Source organism: Pecten maximus, chromosome 4 (assembly GCF_902652985.1).
Source record: "Pecten maximus chromosome 4, xPecMax1.1, whole genome shotgun sequence".
Lineage (NCBI taxonomy): Eukaryota > Metazoa > Mollusca > Bivalvia > Pectinida > Pectinidae > Pecten > Pecten maximus.
Window position 1 is genome coordinate 21581907 of NC_047018.1, and position 20447 is coordinate 21602353.

Genomic DNA, 20447 nt, shown 5'->3' on the forward strand with positions numbered 1-20447 from the left:
TTTTCCCCTTTTCATTGGGTGAATAAGATGAACTAGATGGTGAGTTTTTTTTTTATAAAATTCACTTTCCATTTCTGTACTTATTCACAAGGAATTAAGTTGATTTACAATGTATTAAGTTTCATTGTTTTTACTGATGTCTTATGTATGACCAGGTAAAATTAAGGAACCTGGATATCCAAATGTCCAATATTCTATTGTCGTTACGAATAATGGAGCAATGTTTCTTTTCCACTCATTTGTAATTATAAAATTTTGGTGTATACAGGCCAATTAACATGCAAACTCCAATACATCAAAAATTCAATATAATAATGTTTATTTTTGTGCATGTTTTTTCTGTATTTCAATTGATGGGGTTAGCAGCAAGGTTGGAATTGAACCTTGAATATCTGCTGGGAATGAAGCGGTGATGTTTCCTCAGACACATGACTGCGATGATGATGAAAAGTATCAAGACAAGGATGCCAAGCCCGATGATGATGTATTTCATGTATTGAGGGACATTTCTGGAATGCGGCCTGTGTGTGGAGTGGTGAGGATGATGTGTTGTTGTATCGCCATGGAGACAGGCTTGGTAGCCGGATGTCTCCAATTCGCTGATAGCACAGAAATGTTGTTTAAGACATGTCACATCACAGCTCGGCTTTACATCCTGACTGACAGAGTTGAATTGGAGGTATTTCATACAAATTTCGTTGAATTTTTCAGTGTTGAATGACTTTACAAGTTCCAACATCTGCAATGGCTGTAATTTTGTTATGTTATAGCTTGTCTTAGCCTCATACTCCAATTCCCAGTTTGGTTGATTTCCTGCGATCACAGAAGAAAGGTTTAAGAAATACTGCCAGTAGTTGATGATTTCCCCATTATCTTGATTGTACTCATACAATCGCACCCCAGGATTGTTAGCTCCAACTCCTGCCAGACTACTATTCCAAGGAGTGACTGCTGGGCTTAGAAAAAGTACATCTACTGGTTCACCTACAAACAATAAAGCCATTAATATTATTTGTTCTATTCAATATAGAAACAAGCTTTACTCAAGAGCTGTCAAAAACCATTAATCACAAAAGTCATCATATAAGGTAATAACCTTTTTAAAAAGAAAACATTCATTGACCCTGGGGTTAACGCAGAAACTTACCAAAACTGTCTTTCACTAGCCGAAAGCTATCTGTGTGTTCATGGCCGTACACTTGAGTAGCTATGACATCATTAAACATCTGGAGGATCTTGACATATTCGTTGTTGTAATCATCGTAAAACCACATCATATCTTGGTACTTTTCAAAATAACCAGGTGCAATATGGGAAAAGAGAATCACCTGAAACCAACAAAATATATAATGATAACTTAGTCTAACTAAATTTAATTCCATTAAAATGTATTCCTCATTTTTTATCAGAACGTGGCTGTACACGTCCTGGGGTATACAGTTTGACAACAAACTTCACAACATAGTACATTTATATATTGTCTATGTTGAAACAAACTAATTCAAAGGATTTATATCCCCAGCTTTCCCCTTTTGTGAGGGGGTAATCATATTGTAGGTGAGCTCTAGATCTTTTGAGGTACACTGTAATTAGGTCGGAACATGTAATTTTCATGCTGTTGACACAATTAGATCTGATGCCACCAAAGCTATTGAACTTGGCCGAGTCCTTGTATAAAGTTTGAAGAGAACTAGCTAGATAATATTTCCATCAGTTATCAAGTTTTAAAAGTGGCTTTTCACAAAAAAGTGACGCCGCCAGATAATGTCCAAAAAAATTGTGTTCGAACTTGCATGGCCAAGCCATTTAGGCATTTAATATTTTTACCAAGTTTCAAGAAAACCTGATAATATTTGCAGGGTTGCCAACTCACTCACGTGAGACAAAAAACTCACGTGAAAACGTCCCTAAAACGTGAGGTACAAATCTCACACATCGATTAAGTTTTTAAATATTATTTGTTGCTATTATTGCACGGAAACGAAGTGTGACAGACAGATGGACAAACCCAAATTAATACTCCCTATTTCGGTGGAAGCTGGGGATTATATAATTATGTGTGACACAGTATATTGTTGAGATTGGAAAAAGTTGAAATACACTGTGAAACCTGTCTTATCTGACATCCTAGGGACACAACATATTTGTCCAATTAGATGGAATGTTAGAATACTCTGGTTTGCATTATTATGGGATTACAGCAGGATGTGTGTCAGATTACACAGGTTTCACCAATCAATTTCAGATACTGTTAAACCTTTTTAGAAAGCAAGTAACCTTTTTATTGAGGCTTCTCGCCTCAGAAAGTCTTCTCTTCAGCCACTGAAACTGTCCACCTGGGTCCCCAGTGCCTTTAGTCAATGGGTCCTGACTGTACAGGAGATTTGTGTTAAGTCCGATCATAACTAATCCAGTCTTTGTATGCACCTGGTAATACCCACCTTCAACAAATGTTACAAAATAAAGTTTATTAAGATGTCAGTCTAATTGACACCTGTAATTCCAGTTCCCTACAATTCAATCCAATACTTGAGTGTGTCGCAGATGATCTGAATCACATGTATCACTATCTGTTATAAGTTAGACGAAGACATACAATTTTTTTTTGCTGTAGAATGTTGGATCACATATTAACATGCATACATAGAATGCATGGTGATGCTCAGACGAATTTTCATTTCATATGAGATTTGATGAAGCAAGTCATAGTCATGTTTTTATTTTGCAATCCATTAACATGCTATGCATATCCTAAAATAATACGAAATAAAGATTTATATGGAAATTTCTAAAATAAGAATTGTCAGGGTCAAAATTTGGGGGGGGGGGGGGGGTCACACTCTCATGTTAATGAGCCTAGTACTATATTATTGTATCCTAATTGACATATGCCTGTGATCACAACATCTGTGTCGATCATGGCTCTTGTTTCAAACCCACCTCATCTGATTGGCCTAGAAATGCTTCTGTATACCTATTCGGATACATATGAATGGTTCAGCAGTACAGCAAGAAAATTACATAATATTTTTTGTTTACACTTCTGGTTTCATGAGTCAAAGTTTTTGAAAATCTTTCATTTAAAACTGCCAATAATCATATGATTTTTTTTTTTCTTGCAATCACTGAATTCTTCAGCTGTCTGTGCATACCTGTTTGGAACTCATTAGCAGTGTTGTTTTCCATCAGTGTATTCCAATGAGATTTGTAAAGGATGTCACTATAGTAGTTAGTGGTTCCATTTGGGAAATGGTCGGCAGGGTATTCATCATGATTCCCCAGGACAGGGTAGATTGTGGTGTTAGGAAAGCCTTGTTTTAGCCTCAAAGTAACATTACCAATGTTTTCATACACTTTCATGGAATCCAAATCAGAGTTTTTCACATGTGGAACACTATCTCTGAAAAAGTACAAAACAATACAAATTATTAATATTTTTGACAATTTCGAAAATATTGATATGAAATTATTATTACCATATCTGACCTAATAAGTGCACTGTGCTCAATCCAGATTTGTTAACAGTGGATAATATATGTAACTGGACAAGACAGAAGTAATTGATGACTTACTGTGGGAAAACTATATAGCCCCCCCCCCCCCCCCCCATTTTGATCTGTAGGGGACTGAACAACTAAAATATTTACATTGAAGATAGAATGAGATCAAACATTAAAGATCAATGCAATTTAATTTTGTGCTAACAAAAAAAGAATGTTTACCCTGTCCAAATCACAAAGTCTGGAAAAGGATGGAATTTCACCATAGCATCTATTGCAGACTCGATCAACAACCAGGGTGCATCACAATGGTAGTTGCCATATTTACTGTTGCTATATCCTTGACCTTTGCCCTGATGACACATGTTAAGAGGGTTTCCATGAGTACTATAGTTGGCATCGAAATGGAAATCGGTAACCTGCCAAAAGTACCCTGTAAGAAAAAATTAAAGTAACATTTTCAAAATGAAAAATTTTCTTCCACATTTGAAATCAAAGTACTGAAAGTACTGTAGGAGGCGTTAGTCAGATGTAAAAGGAGATATTTGAAATAAAGCAAGAATACAAATTAAACTGATATCAACATGACTAAACATTTCCACTTAAATGTGTCAAACCAACCGGACATAATGGTTTTCAGTCCTGATGAATGTAATGGTTTAGACTGTTCCGATGTACATCAAACCTTTACTTAAAAAGTCAAACATTTTAAATTTTTTCAAATCAACGTCTACTTAGGTACATGTCATTAACATTCATACTTTAAACCATCTTTTATACTTAAGTAATTCAAAATTTGCATTTATGTGTTTAAAACAAACTTATATTTTATAGGCCTGGGTATTAGAAATGACGAAACAATAAGATATGCATTTCGATAAGTTAAGCAATACACGATATGTATTGAAAATACAGGGAGTGTCTGCTACTTTTTTGTTGAAAGTGTACAATGTCTTTCAATATCTTGTAAACAAAATTGTTTATTCCTTTCTATTTTGATCTTAGAATAATATCAAAATTAGATTGACAGCTTTTAAAAGTTATTACACTTTTTTTTAACAAAGACCTCATTTTTAAGGACAATTATTTCAAAATTAGATATCAATTCCATCTATTTTAACCCTAGTCGTGCTGACGACGCCTTTTGGCGGTTTACTGGTGTCCTGCTAACGACGCCTTTTGGCGTTCTGGATATGAGGACGGTATTCCCTGGTTAATAAATCAAATTTCATGATATATTGAGATCTATATTTTAAAAGGATGTGATACCTAGATAGTCCCGTATATTTTCTTTCCGGTCACACTGGAAAAACAAGTTGTAGTGACTGGAATAATCTATAGGGGCCGGAAAATCCCTGCAAATCGGAAGATTTTCCGGAAATCGCGACATTTTATAGATCGTTACGTCACCGGAAACATGTGTAACGTTTTCAGTGCAGCGTGCGCAGAAAACCAATGACAGGTGCACGGAGTAGTTCCGTGTTACTGGTTGAATTTTCCATTAATTAACAGATGTCAGGCCGCGAGACTAAATCGATTCAAATCTAAAGGTAATTATTAATCGTTCTGATGCGTGTAAATTATTATATATTCCAAATTTAGTGAGATATTCAAGAAAACGAGGATCGAGTTTTAGGCGCAAGATCGACGGTTACGTCACCACTTTATGTGTACGATAGATTACTTGCCGGTAGATTAGTCCTATTTTGGAAGAAAAACTTTTGGTCCTTGTTAATAAATGATCAAAACATCTACATACGATATTTTTATTAATTTATTAATTGGTTAATGATGTTGGGAAATAACGTAGCTGGATTTATATAACAGAATGATACTATACAAGTGTGTCTGCCTTCGTCGGTAATGTAAACAAATATGGCGGGGCAACAGTACGCCGGCGAGCTGGCGCAGGTATTACCGGAGTATCATCAGATTTACCAAGAAATATTTTTAGATGAAGATAGTGACGAATTTGAAGGTTTTGACATCAACGATATTGATGATATTTCCGAGGAAGAAACGGGATTTCACGACAATAATTGGGTCGAAGGCAGCAAGGAACCATCTACTTTCACTTTTACCGGTAATGCCGGTATCAACACGGAAGTCTTGCCAGTACCTGAAGAAGGTAGCTTATCATATTTGGATTACTTTGAGTGTATTTTTACTGACAACATACTTGAAATGATTGTAGAGGAAACCAATAGATATGCTGCCACGTACATTCAAACACACACAGATCTTCCAAGTCACTCTCGGTATCGGAAATGGACAGACACAACAGTTGGAGAAATGAAAGCTTTCATCGGAATGACGATTGCTATGGGCCTTGTTCAGCAGATGGATATACAGGACTATTGGTCCAATGATGTTGTGATAAACACACCATTTTTCAGGTCAGTGATGTCAAGAGATAGATTTCTATCACTCCTAAGTGTACTTCACCTGGCAGATAATACTGCGTCAGTTCCTAGAGGGCAACCAGGCTACTCTCCTTTGCAAAAACTTGGAGACCCGTACAAAGAGATCCTTTCTAACTTTCAGAGGTGTTACAATCCAAGCAAGAACATTGCGATTGATGAAGGGATGATACCCTGGAGAGGGAAACTGCATTTTAGAGTTTATAGCCCTGACAAGCCCATTAAATATGGACTGAAAGTTTACATGTTGTGTGACTCTGACAATGGCTATTGTAGCCGCATGGAATTATACACTGGTCATGGAGGACAGAATATGGCACCAAGTCAGTTTGGAGCAACATATGATCTAATCATGCGTCTTGCTGATCCTTTTCTTAACAAAGGCTACCATTTATACATGGATAACTACTTCAGTAGTCCACACTTATTCTATTCCTTGTATCTCAACGGAACCTTGGCATGTGGTACTTTGCGAAAAAACAGACGTGGTGTTCCTCAGGCTCTAAAGAACCGGAACCTGATTAGAGGCGAGATGTTCACAATGAACAATGACATGCTTGTTGCAGTCAAGTACGCAGACAAAAAGGATGTACATCTTCTTACAACAATACACAAAGGTACGATACATTCATTGAACACTATAACTTACTCGGATGAGTTGACATCACATTCATATATTCTTCAAACATTAATTCATTATATTTGAAAAAAAGTATTTATAAATAAGATGTACTGAATATTATTCAATTAACTGTCCAAAGTAACTGTTTTAATGCCACATTTATTATAATGATTTTATATCCTTATTTTTGCGTTTCCAATTCCATTCCTATTGTGGTACATGTTGATTTGATACTTTAATACACTGTTATTGACTATATAAAATTAATTCTTCCAAGCTACCGGTGTACTTTGTTACACTTACCACATCTTGTGACATGTCAGTTAGTTCCAGTAAATATCTATTTAGGTGTCATGGTAGACTCTGGTAAAAGAGACCAGGAAGGAATTGAAATAAGGAAACCTGACTGCATACTTAGTTATAACAAATATATGGGTGCTGTTGATCGATGTGACCAGATGGTAGCATATGGAAGTTTTGAACGACGCACTTTGAAGTGGTGGAAAAAGGTATTTTTTCATGTAATTGGCCTTGCTGTGCTAAATTCGTACATCATTTACAAAACAAGATGTCAGCAACCTGTCCTGCAGAGAGTGTTTCGAAGAGAGTTGGTGAATCAGCTGGTGACTGCTTCAGAAATTTCTGGTGCTTCACCTAGGGGTAGGAAAAGAACATCCGCAGAAGTTCTGCAAAGACTGACTGCAAGACACTTCATCTGCCACTTGCCATCATCAGGAAAGAGAGATCATGCTAAGCGCCGATGTGTTGTATGTGGACCTGCTGAAGCAGAGTTATTCAGAAGTTCTCATCCTGATGAACCAGTGCCGAAACGAACTGGGCGAGAAACTTCATTTCAGTGCAAACAATGTCAAGTGGCACTGTGCATTGAGCCATGCTTTGAACTTTTCCACACAAAGTCTGAATATGTGCTGGCATACAAACGCCAAAAGTCTGCACTGGAGGAATAGACTTTTAAACTTCACCAAAACTGTACATAGTTTAATTGTTATTGTTGACATTTTTTCACAAGTTCGAATGTATGGCATATTGGAATGAATCTCGCATAGTTTTTCAGGTAAGTGAGTTTACAGAGTTTCCAGTTTAAAACTTCAGCTGTACACAGTACAGCAAAGTACAATCAGTACTATTATTATGTCCTTATGAACGTAAAACATTTTTGAAGGTCTGCATCATGTGTGACAATGACCTTTACTGCAGGTTTGTACTACAAAATGTCTCTAATGCAGTTTTATCCATATCAGCCTTCTGAAACATTACCAAACCACAGATCAGTATTTTATAAAGGGACATAATATAATCACGCATTTTCCTTAACTTAAATTATCCCAATATTACTAAGTACTCCTAATGGAATACTACTTGAATGCATAAGGAAGTAATAAGCTCTGTTATGATTACAGACTTTAGGCTTCGGAAAATGTTGAATCTTTTTTTATAGATGCTTTATGTTGGTGCGAGTCATAATACAAAGGAGATAACGGATTGTCTCTGAATGTATTGTAAGGATTTTGGTAAGTTTTGAAATCCGAAGGTTTATTGCAGATTTATTGTTCTTTCAGTTGCCATCATTGAAGCCTTCATGATAGTTTATAAAAATTTTGTCCAAGTTTGTTGTACCAGTATATTGTAATAGATGGCATAAAATCGACATCAACACAAATTCTTCTCAAGTCCTGAAGATTTTCCATCTCCATTCACACCTGAGCCGAATTCACATCATTTCCCATATCGATCTCAAAATCAATAATTATTTATTGGAATTGTACTGTTTACAACATATATATATACAGTCGAACCTGTCATATGTGACCTTCCAAGGGAGTCAATAAAAAAGGTCACATATGACAGGTGGTCTCTTAATCCAGGTTCAAAGAAAATGACCCGAAAAGGAAAGTTCATAATTATTCTGCCACATATGTAATATTTATCAGCTACAAGTATTAGTACATACATGTATATGGAAAGGAATTACTTCAGTCATCAATTAAGATTGTGAATATAATCAAATCTGTAAGAGACCTCTTGAGGAAAACGAAAGAAAAAAAGAAAAAGAAAGAAAAGAAAGAAAAATCACCATTCACTTAATGAAATAAAATGCTTATAATAATGGACAATATATAAAAATATCCCCATTTCTACATATGTAGTACAATATTTATTTTTTTAAATTTAATTCAGTTTCTTTTATTTTCATTAATACATGTGTATATATATATAAATTCTTTTAGCATGTTACAATATTTTTTTTTATTTTAAGATACAAAAAATAATCAAAGAATTTGAATGGCTAATTTGATTATTTCCAGTACCGGATACATTTAAAAAAAAAGATTTTTTTTTTTTTTTTTTGCATTCCTGAATTCTTGGCCCGGACTTCCGTCCGGATTATTAGTCACGTAACTGCATTTCCTTCATAACGATGGAGACGTTTTTAACTGGCAAATATCTCTCCTAATGTCTCAAAAAGAACATAAATTTCAGTTAAACAGTAAGTTGACTGTTTATTCACTCTTTTTCATACTTCCCAAGCAAATGTTTTTATTTATATCTATCAAAATTTCGTGAAAATCGTCTGAATGGCGAGGACGTTTTTTCGCCATATCCCATCTCCTTTCATTCTTTAGCAGTAAAGTACAGTTTCGTTCGTTTTTGGGTGTTATCAGGGCAAAGATAATAAATTCAATACATTATTTGAGACAGAATAAGACATTTCATGCATTTCTGAAGTATTATTTAATCTTTAAAAGCAGACAAGTTCATCCGGTTTCTTCTTGATTAGGACTTCTGCTTCCGTTTTAAAACTCGGAAAGTCGCTGAAAAAAGTCGCTTTTCAGCATTTGGGACACGGAAATGATGGTCGTTAGTCGCGTCTGACAGGTAGTCGCTTAATCCAGGTCACTAGTATAGTAAATAACGTTGGGAGGAAAAAATACGGTCGCATATGAAAGGAAGTCGTTTAATTCAGGTGGTCGCTAAGGCAGGTTTGACTGTATATAACAATATAAAAAGAAGAGATGTTCTGGGAAAAAAACCAGCTGGTACATAATGTACACCAATCATCCTCTTCATGGCCAAGTACATGTATACAAATGAAAATGCTCCTTGTGGTAATGAGCCCTCATTTTGAAGAAAACCATAACATATTACTAAAGTAAATGATCAAAATCATGTAGTAAAACTTGTTTTAAACATTTTAAAGCATTTTTAATTTTTTTGAATTTTTGATTTTTTTCCCAAACAATTCAGCATTCAGACATAGCCAAAATAAAACAATTCAGCACTACTAGGGTTAATAGATCCAATGTCAATATTAACAATAAACTGTGATTTGTTGCTTTTTAATTTACCACCAAGATGTAGATAATAGCCTAGTAGCTATAGGTACTGTATATAAATATACAGCGTTTTACATGCAAAATATTGAAGAAAACTTTCATATTTGATATCAATTCAATACGATTGTATAAGTCCCTTGGGGTGGGGAAAGAACCCTGGGCCTATTTTTACATCAGGATTGTGTAAAAATGTCAATTTAGCGAAATTGACCTATTTTGGTCCCATCCTTCAGCCCCCGGGAGGTTAACCCCAACATTCGTACAATTTTGAATACCCACCCCATAACCATGCTACCATACAAATGTAGGTTTTATACCAAATTGTGCAATTAATCCATGAAATGAAATTGACTTTGGGTACAACCCCATAGGGATTGATACCACACCAATGTGAGTTATATCCATAACTTAGTTTCAGAGAAACCAATTGACCCCTTTTGACCCTGCCCCCCGGGGATCAAACCCCACCATTTTTACAATTTTGAATCCCTACCCAAAAGGATGCTACCAGTCAAGTATGAGCTATATCGATTGCTTAGTTTCAAAGAAGAAGTTATTTATGTCAATTGAGCCAAATTGACCCCTTTTGAGCCAACAATTGAATTGCAGTTTAAGGATAATTTTTGATTTTGGCAAGAAAACATTCTTTAAAGGGCATGTCTGCATCAATTTTAATAATTTGCCCTTGAAACTTCGCACACACCTTCATAAGAGCCGGTTCGTTAAAATGTGAATGAAGGTCAAGGTCAGAGAGATAAACTCAATATTTGTAGCCAGTTACACATGTTACATGTATCTGTTTGCCAAATATCCAGCCTTCATGTGTATGTGCAGTTTTGGGTCATTTTTTCATTTTGGTAGGAATTTCTTTTTAAAAGTGCCATATCTGCGTCATTTTGATTATTTGACCTTGATACATTGCACACACCTTTAAAAGGGCCGATTCTTTAAAATGTGACCCAAATTAATAATTTTGAAAGAACTTTGAATTTTCTTCATCATTTGACCCCCGTGACCTTAAATGAAGGTCAAGGTCAAATATAAGTATAACATTTGTAGCCAGCCATACGTTATCGATGCGCCAAACATCAAGCCTGAATTCATGTGTATATTATAGATAAAAGAGCAGAAACCTTTATTCTGCAATTTTGGATTATTTTTTAATTTTGGCTGGAGAAAATAGCTTTATGATTCTTTTCCAAGTGCCATATCTTTCTGCCATATTTTTATCTGATGACAATAAAATATGCACATTCTGTTTCAGTGGACTATGTTCGTTCATATGAAATGAAAAAAATAATCAATATAAGATTTTTATTTTTGACATTCGAACCCATAACAAGTCGTTGGCCTTGACATTCTCTGACAATATATCATTGAGAAAAGTTTGCCCTAACCACGTGCTAACCAATTTCCAATGAAAATGAAACAAATTATGCTAAAATATGTGTGATGAGTTTCCTATATAAACTATAGTAAAATGTATCCTCTCCCCAGGGAGAATGCGACACATAGAGGGCCATGAAATTAACAATTTTGATAAAACAGCTTAAGAACCTTTTGTACACCATTCTGCGATATCTTGGTCTTAAGAAGAAGACCGACGCATGACGACAGATCAAATTATAATGGTGTATATTATGAGCTGAATGTCAAAGGATTGTAAACTCTGTACAAATTGTATCATATTATCAGGCAGTCAGCCTAAATGTATGTTTCATATCTACCATATTAGAAGTTTGATGTTTTGTACGATATATATATATATACATGTACTTAATTTTTACACATATATTAAAGGAGTTAGCTACTTTCATAAATTAAGATGTTTTTTCTAGAGTTTACTAGGCCGGATGAAATATGATCATGAGCAATCAGTATGGTCAATATGAGATTTGATAAAATGCCTCTCGTAGTCAACCACTCATGATCACTCAACTTCTTTTTGTAGGAGTCAATATTATATGTAGGAGAATTAAACTCTTGCGATGTCTGTTGCACACAAGCACAAAGAAATACATTATCACTTAAGCCGAAAAAATTTACACTTAAGTAGCAATAACACATAATAGTCAAAATCCCAATATATGTGATCAGTGATAAGAAACAGTACTTATAAGCATTTTTGGCAATTTATCCTGAAACAGCTATATAGCCTTCCATATTTGACATCCCACAGATTGTTGCTTGTATATATATAGTTTTAAAGGTCAACATTGGAAAAAACCTAAATGGTTATACATGAATTCATAATAAATAGAATTATTGACAAAAAAGTTTCATTTATTTTCACACTTTCTGGAGACCAATAAGGAGATTGATGATCATTTTAAGGGATTTGTTCGTGACATGAAAATCAAACATTTTTAATTAAATTTCAAAAGCAAATATAGATTTATTTTGAAAGTTATGAGGAATATTGATATTTGAGAAAGTCTTATATTATATGGATTTGATATATCGATTGCCAATAGATATACATGTATTTATCATTTTTCATGAAAACAACAAAAAGTTATATTACATGAAAACATTTGAAAAGGTTGAATCGTGAGCTGAATAATATATATATAAGACAAGCTGGTTCAATAATAATTTAGCATTTTCATATTACGAGTGCGAGTAGCTACTGCAGTAAACCTTATCACAAAAGCCCAGATTATGTATATTGTCTCTGTCGGGGAAGGTACAGCACAAATGACCACCACGACAGATATGTGCCAGTTTTCTTAGTTTTAAAAAATAAACGATCGAATTCCATCACGCCATCACCGATCACGTTAGGTCTACCGATTCATAGATTTGAAACACAGGGACTTCGATCAGTTATCGCAGTAATCCGAAGGGTTCTGGTGTTGATATCGCTGATTAAAGTCTGCATATAGTATATAGGAAGATCGTCAGAAAATTCGGACTATAATCGCAGTAGATATTGTGATTTTGTGGTCTGGCCAGGCTTGAACAACTTATCGTAAACAGTTTCGTCCTAAATAAACAAACGCTTATTTCAGTGGGTCAACAAACAGATTTAAACTTTGTAAGCAACTTGCCTTTAATTCATGTTGATAGATATTAATTTCTAGCGACAAACATCACACTTTGATGCTTCGTGTGAAGCCCGTGTCCACGTGCCTCCATTTTGACAGAGTGCTCGCTCACGAAAACAGACGGAACACGTGATCGCTAAATATCGGACCAAATCTCATAAAATCTCGTGAACAAACTACCAAGTTTTAAACAAAAGAAATGTTGTTAGCCAAAACCTGGAGGGTATTATGAAAATCGGGAATTTGTTTGCGCTTGGTTGTTATGCCGTCTTTATTCCTAGTGTCCTCTGTAAGGTAACGTCAGAATCTCGCAGTTATCTCCCTTCAAACAGTATTTTCGATATAGATTTGCAAAAATCGATGCAGGTGTAGATATTTACAAGAAATTATTCTTATTGTTTATTCAAAATAGTTCCTGAAATGTTCACAACATTATAAGCATAGTTAATACATTTCTGTGCACATCTACTTTGAATGACGGACTACAATGACGTGCCTCATACTTGGAACTAATAGTATAAGCGAATCATTACCCCTAGTTATAGAAATTACCACCAGAGGTCTCAAATTCCGGGCTTCCGCCGAAGAGAAATTTATACTGAATATACCTTTTTTCATGTAATAGCACATTATTTGTAGTCTTGATAGTTTTCATAAATGTATATATAGTTCAACTACATCATATATGAACCGAAAGAAACTACAAAATGAACTGTGAAAGGAAATATAACGAAAATGAAAGTGAGAGATTGTGACGTCACAACTCGTAGGTGATTGTAATATGGCAGGCGTAAACGCCTCCATAAAAAAATAAAACTGTCATATTTATTAAAAAAATCAAAATAATAATCCCTGTCTCTGTGACATTATCTGTTTAGTTTTAGTAATAGCAAAATATTTCAAAGTGATCTTAAATGTAGCACATGCCAGCTAGGTCTGAATAGGCACATCTGTGATAATAACAAGATGGCATTTTCAAGATAGTAACCATGGTATATGTAGCCATCTTTGAATGTGACAAAATATTTATTACATAGTAAAAGTAGATTGAAGTCTGACAAGTTAAAATTGTAAACAGTTAAATTACAGTATTCAATCGCATTCTATTTTCACTCTAGAATATTTCCCTTTAACACAATAGATAAAGTGGCAGCTGGCAAACTGAGGGTTACAGGTTCTTTCCCCAATGGATGCACACTCGCTTTCCTGTTGCACTCGGTGCAGCTGACCACTCCAAGTGCATTGAGCTATGTGAAATTGAGAGGCTTTGTTGAAGACAAAACCTAGATTGATGTGTTTAGAGAACACATTTAAAAAGGTGTTGATAGTGATATTGTCGTACTCCAGCTATAAGTTCTCGTTAGGGGGGATTTCTCTTTAGCTCAATAGGTAGAGAAGCAGACTAGTAAGCTGAGGGTTGCAGGTTCGATCCCAGGTGGAGGAACACTCCTCTCTTTCCTGTTACAATACAGTAGCTTACCTGGTATACATATTTCAGATTTTTTATGTTAAATGTTAGATACCTATATGGCTGGCTTTTGCATTATACCTACACTGTATGGCATAAATTATTGTATTGTATTAAGTGAAATTCTAGCTCATGGGTTGTTATCACTTTGATGTTGCCTGAAATGCCTTAGTTTAACTCACAGACCCTAATTGGTGACACATAATAATTTACATTAAATTTCAAAGCAGGTCGACTTGTGTACCGAAAGGGGTCCCATCCCTTAGCCAAGAAAAGAAATGATGCATCACGGAATAGATTGGTCTATTTTTAGCTGGAAGTTACCGTCCAGTGTTCAGAGGTCCCAGGTTTCTAACCATAGTCTGGCTTTACATTTTTCCACTCCTCTTACATTTGGTGCCTGTGACCAAACCTTGTTTCAAGTAAAGTGAATACTTGATAAGGGGATATCCGAACTTGTGGTCTTTGGGGGCGAATACTTTAAAAGGGGAGGGAATCTTGATTGTAGCAGAACTTGACCTTGTCGATCATCGGCAACCTGAGGTAGCTCAATTAGTAGAGCATCTTGCTAGTCTACATGTCCGTAGGTCATGGGTTCGAGCCCCGTTCTGGCAGTGCATTATTCCACTCCTCTTACATACTGTACCTCAATTGGCACATGATAGGCAAAAATAGGCAAATTTGTGTATATTACGCAAGTTGATGGTTTTCTTCTTATTTGTAGACAAATTCTGTTAGAAATGACAATTACATTGGCTTGATCTGGTAGAGAAATTGCAAGGGTGTGCAAAGGATTATTTAGAGTGATTTTTTTTATTAAGTGTAGATAAGATAAAAGGGTAAAAAAGACTTGGGTGATTAGTGTGTGACGACTTCAAGGGCTATGTTGGTGATATTTGCCTTGAAGTCCTCAAGTGTAGTGGATTGTACAGCTGCTACATGAAGGAGGTTCCACTGTGTTACTGTGTGTGGGGAAAAAGAGTATTTGTATGTGCCCCAACCTGAAAATATCACAATTCTGAATTTTATTAAGGGTGCATATATGAGCTAACTGTGAAGCTAAAAGCGCCTCTTTGTTGGCTAATCTAAATATACTATAAACTGGTTGTGTGGCATAAAAAAGTGGGATAAAATTTGGACGGAATATATTTTTTCCAAAGAGTTTAGACACATGAGTTTGACTTTCTATCAATTATAACTAAAGTTAGAATTATACTAACTTTAGTTCTATAAGTCTCTGGTAGGGTAAATAAACAGATTATTATACCCTAGCAACGAAGTTAGGGGGGGTATACTGGAATCAAGTTGTCCGTCCGTCCGTCTGTAGACGCATTTTGTGCGGACAACTCCTCCTAAACCGATCGGCCAATTCCGATGAAACTTCACACAAATATTAATGACAATTTGTAGATGTGCATGCCACTTTATTTTTTTCAAAATTATGGTTGCTATGGCAACTGGTCACTATAAACAGGTTTTTCGATAAAAACCATAACTTTAAGTTTGTCCGGACAACTCCTCCTAAACTAAATGACCAATTTCAATGAAACATCACACAAATATAGAGGACCATGTGTAGATGTGTATGCCACTTTTTTTTTTCAAAATTATGGTTGCTATGGCAACTGGTCACTATAAACAGGTTTTCTGATATGAACCATAATTTTAAGATTGTCCGGACAACTCCTCCTAAACCGAAGGGCCGATTTCAATGAAACTTCACACAAATATAGAGGACCATGTGTAGATGTGCATGCCACTTTATTTTTCTCAAATTATGGTTGCTATGGCAACTGGTCATTATAAACAGGTTTTCTGTTAAGAACCATAACTTTAAGTTTGTCCGGACAACTTCTCCTAAACCGAAGGGCCGATTTCAATGAAACTTCACACAAATATAGAGGATAATGTGTAGATGTGCATGCCACTTTATTTTTCTCAAAATTATGGTTCCTATGGCAACTGGTCACTATAAACAGATTTTCTGATAAGAACCATAACTTTAAGTTTGTCCGGACAACTCCTCCTAAACCGAAGGGCCGATTTCAATGAAACTTCACACAAATATAGAGGACCATGTGTAGATGTGCATGCCACTTTATTTTTCACAAAATTATGATTGCTATGGCAACTGGTCACTATAAACAGGTTTTCCGATAAGAACCATAACTTTAAGTTTGTCCAGACAACTCCTTCTAAACTAAATGCCCAATTTCAATGAAACTTCACACAAACATAGAGGACCATGTGTAGATGTGCACGCCACTTTTTTTTCAAAATAATGGTTGCTATGGCAACTGGTCACTATATATTTGGGTTATCTTAGTTTGCCTCTAATTAACAGGTCCAATTCACCATAGACTCGTGCAGATTGCGGGGGTATTAGTCAGCCATCCTGGCGACAGTTCTAGTTTCTATATGGATTATTATATATTCTTACCGATAGAACGTCAAACACCTTTGCCCAAGCATATGTACCTGTCAAAGAGTCGTCTATGGGTTACATTGGCCCAGAGTATAATCAGTGAATCACAAACAAAATGTCAACAGAGAATGACATCATCGATAGTTGACAAAACACTCTGTAGACTTTTACCTTTCTTCACTTCAAATGAAAGTATGGACTGCATACACAGCAGTACAGCTGCTAATTGGTAAAAATGACACGCCATAATCGTCTGCTCCCGTCTGACATCAGCTAGTTTTAAAGGAACGCATCGCACAATGCACACGGCCTATCAAAACGAAAATAAGATCTTGTGACTTTCAAGGGAAACAACTCTCATTTGTAGGTTGAATCGTAGTACATCGCCAAATGTTAATGTATATAAGAATGATGTGTAATGTTAATCGATTCTCAAATATTAAACTTCATAGTTGTATGAAAGAATCATTTTAGGCTATTTTTTGTCGAGAGTATTAATTATTTTCTAATAAATCAGAACGTGACAACGTGAAATTTTGTATTTCCCGCGTTTTAGGTCTAATGAGTTTTTTTTAATAAGAAGAGTTCGGTACTGAAGTACAGCACCGATCGGAACCCCTCATCATTTTATATGTTCGCAGACTGGAGGCGAGGTGTTCCGACTGGCACTGCACGTGGGAAAGTAAACACAGAAGTCAGAAACCCTTAAATCCTGTTCTTTATACGGCTAGTCACTGTGATTAGACATGATAGTTTAATAGATGTGGAGTAGGTAGGTAACCCATGTTCTATTCGTAGAACCCTTAACAGTGTTATCAACGTCACTCAAAAGGGAGGTGTTTATATAAGTGAGCAACCGTGCATGTTTGTTATGTCGCTTCACTTCACCTGTTCACTGCTGACATTAGACTAGATATTAAAAGGTCTTATAACATATTGCGGTTTCAATCGAACAGACGCACATTTATGATACATTAATTAGCCCTATGTAATGAATCTATACGTGTACACTTATGTATAACTAAATCTAATAACTGTTGATCTGAAGTAAAATCTTTCACACTCTTGTGGGATAGGACTAGGAGTATCTTGTGGGAGTGATCAGTGTGATATAAAGAAAACGATATCTATTTGACATATAGTTACATGAGTATTATTGGGAGTTGAGACTGTTATAGAACAAGTCAGTTTTTCACAGCAGTTTTTTATAGAATGTATTTGAGGAAAATGAAATGATGGTTTTCTAACCAATTATTTTATTTTTAATTACACTTAAATTTAAATGATGGGTTGTGATGAGATGGCATACATGTACCCTATGTTATAGTTGATATGTAAAGATTAGTGATTTTCTCATTCATACAGTCAGTTATTTATAAAAAAAAATATGTAGTCCTATACTTCATTTCAGATGTACTTTTTTTGTTGCAGGTGGGGCCAAAACCTATTCAGACTGACAATTGCAAGGTGCTCTCCAAGGACAGTGTCATTGATTTATAGAATTTCACCAAACTTCCCAAATCACAAATTAGTTGTTCTAGGGACTGATAAATATACATTGATGAAAAGGAAATGCCACAGTGTTCAACAGGAGCCAAGGAGAAAATCCAGAAAGTTATGGTGCCTACAAAGTCGGAGAATGATAAACGAGAATACAGGTGAAATACTGCAATATCAAACAAAAAGCCTGCAAATAAGCTACAAATGTACAGGTCCTTGCAATTCAGTTGAATGCTTACAAATATGCTATTTCATTTCTCTCTAACGTTATCTTTTAGTGTACTTTTAATAATAATAAAAATAATAATATACTTTATTTTCTGAGGGTGACATATTTATCATGTGCTAATCTTAATTCCATATGGCCCTCTATAACAACATACAAAACGTTACATTAATCAACAGATAACATGATATCTTGAAATATATACAACATAATTGGAAAATGAACATGCAGGTACTCATAGAATGATGGTATACAGTTACATGTATCATTCTGAAGAACACAAATTTCTTTATACATTTGTATATACATTTATAGGGAAACATTTAAAATCAATAGATCATAATACACATGCTTTCTTAATAATATAGTTTCGCTTGAATTGGAAGAAGTGAAATTTATGACTTTAAGCTTGAGAGAAAATGATTGCGTATTTTTTGTTTGAAAGTTGTATAAGAGATGTAATATTTTTAAGATCTAGTAGAAGGTTATTCCATGACAATACTCCAGAGTAGCTGAATGATTTTCGCATTGTTTCTGATTGCAGTTTGGGCAAAATAAGTTTGTTATCTGTAGTTTACCTAAAGTTATAAAAGTACAAATTTTAACAAGTTTCAATTAATGAGCATATATAATCAGGTGTCATATTATGCCAAGTCAAGTAATTAGCCTCCTAGCTACATCTCTGGTGTTTGGATAATGATTATTTTCTACCTCCAGAAGTTTTGTTAGCCAATTGCTGCTTCTGGATTTTGATAAACACTAGCCTTTCATGTTGATTGTCACATTTGTCTTGCATCAATTTTAGTCATGTTTCATAAAAAACAGGAGCGCATTCAGTATTTGTAACTTAACAGATGTTTTGCATATTAGAAACATGGCATGTAGCTAGTTAATATTTATTCAAGATGACATTGTCTGGCTGGCCCCTGCAAAATAGGATTTTGAACCACATATTGGAACCCTGGAGGTTGACAGCAGAGCAGGTTGTCGAACAAAGGGGACTATGACTTACCTGATGGGTTGATGATGTCACATTGTTAATGTCATTGTGTGTTAACTGGAGGAAATATACGTGACCAAGTGAAGACGGGTAGTTGGTCTGTACTGACTGTAATAATAATGAAAAGAGTTTTTTTTTTATGACCTGATTATTTGAGTTCGAGGTAGTTACATCTGAGAGTGTTGATGATTTCTTGCTTATTTTCATTGACACAGCTATCAAATATGATTTTAATTCAGTAATTATTTTTATCACTTCTGACAGGTCCATTGTCCTTGATAACGGCCTTCGTGTCTTATTAATTTCCGACCTGGATGGTAAAGCTGCAACTGAAATTGATGATGACGAAGAATCAGAAGATGAATCTGGATCTGAATCTGAATTGGACGGTCCTCTGTCTGATGAGGAAGAGGAGGAGGATAACATTGATACGGGGGATGATAGACCAGGGAACTCCAAAGCACCGACAGAGAAAAAGGTGACCGTTAACTCCATGTTGTTGTGGAACCTCATAATTTTTTTGCTTACAATACTCTGTTTGAAGTTTTGTTTGTTGCATTAGTGAAGCATGACATTTTCATGCCCCTGTCACTATGGCTAAATTTTGTGTTTAACTCCATTTCCATCACAGCTGGAGTGAGGGAATGCATATTTCATGTTTTCATTTGAATTGCTTCTAGAAACCAACGAATTGAAATGCTAATATGTATATGATGAACATCTATTTGTTTGGTCAATGGTCAATGTTGTTTTAGTTTACTTGCAACCTTTAATTTCATAGAAAATCTAGAAGACCCAATCAGCTGATAAAGTTTGTGCCCACAGAAACAGACAATAGTTTTTATAATGGAAGTCATCATTCCTGATATAAATGGCAGCATTA

The 20447-nt window shown here is 35.2% G+C and overlaps 2 protein-coding genes across 6 annotated transcripts in view; one reads left to right on the forward strand and one right to left on the reverse strand.

The window, feature by feature from the left end:
* Nucleotides 1-44: 44 nt before the first annotated feature.
* On the reverse strand, nucleotides 45-17191 carry LOC117325496 (acid sphingomyelinase-like phosphodiesterase 3b). The gene is made up of 6 exons (XM_033881753.1): nucleotides 17010-17191; nucleotides 3723-3933; nucleotides 3153-3400; nucleotides 2278-2441; nucleotides 1148-1328; nucleotides 45-984 (listed from the first exon to the last, which is right to left on the reverse strand). Exons 1-6 carry the CDS (start codon nucleotides 17083-17085, stop codon nucleotides 347-349), a joined length of 1518 nt encoding a protein of 505 aa, XP_033737644.1. The 5' UTR covers nucleotides 17086-17191; the 3' UTR covers nucleotides 45-346.
* Nucleotides 17192-17499: 308 nt separating this feature from the next.
* Nucleotides 17500-20447, forward strand: part of LOC117325498 (nardilysin-like) — a 42822-nt gene continuing 39874 nt past the window's right edge. For all 5 annotated transcript variants that reach the window (XM_033881755.1, XM_033881756.1, XM_033881759.1 and 2 more), the window contains exons 1-3: nucleotides 17500-17610; nucleotides 18270-18496; nucleotides 19829-20042. In XM_033881755.1, the coding sequence (XP_033737646.1) occupies nucleotides 18411-18496; nucleotides 19829-20042 (300 nt within the window). In that variant the 5' untranslated portion in view covers nucleotides 17500-17610; nucleotides 18270-18410. The remainder of the gene's footprint in view (nucleotides 17611-18269; nucleotides 18497-19828; nucleotides 20043-20447) is intronic.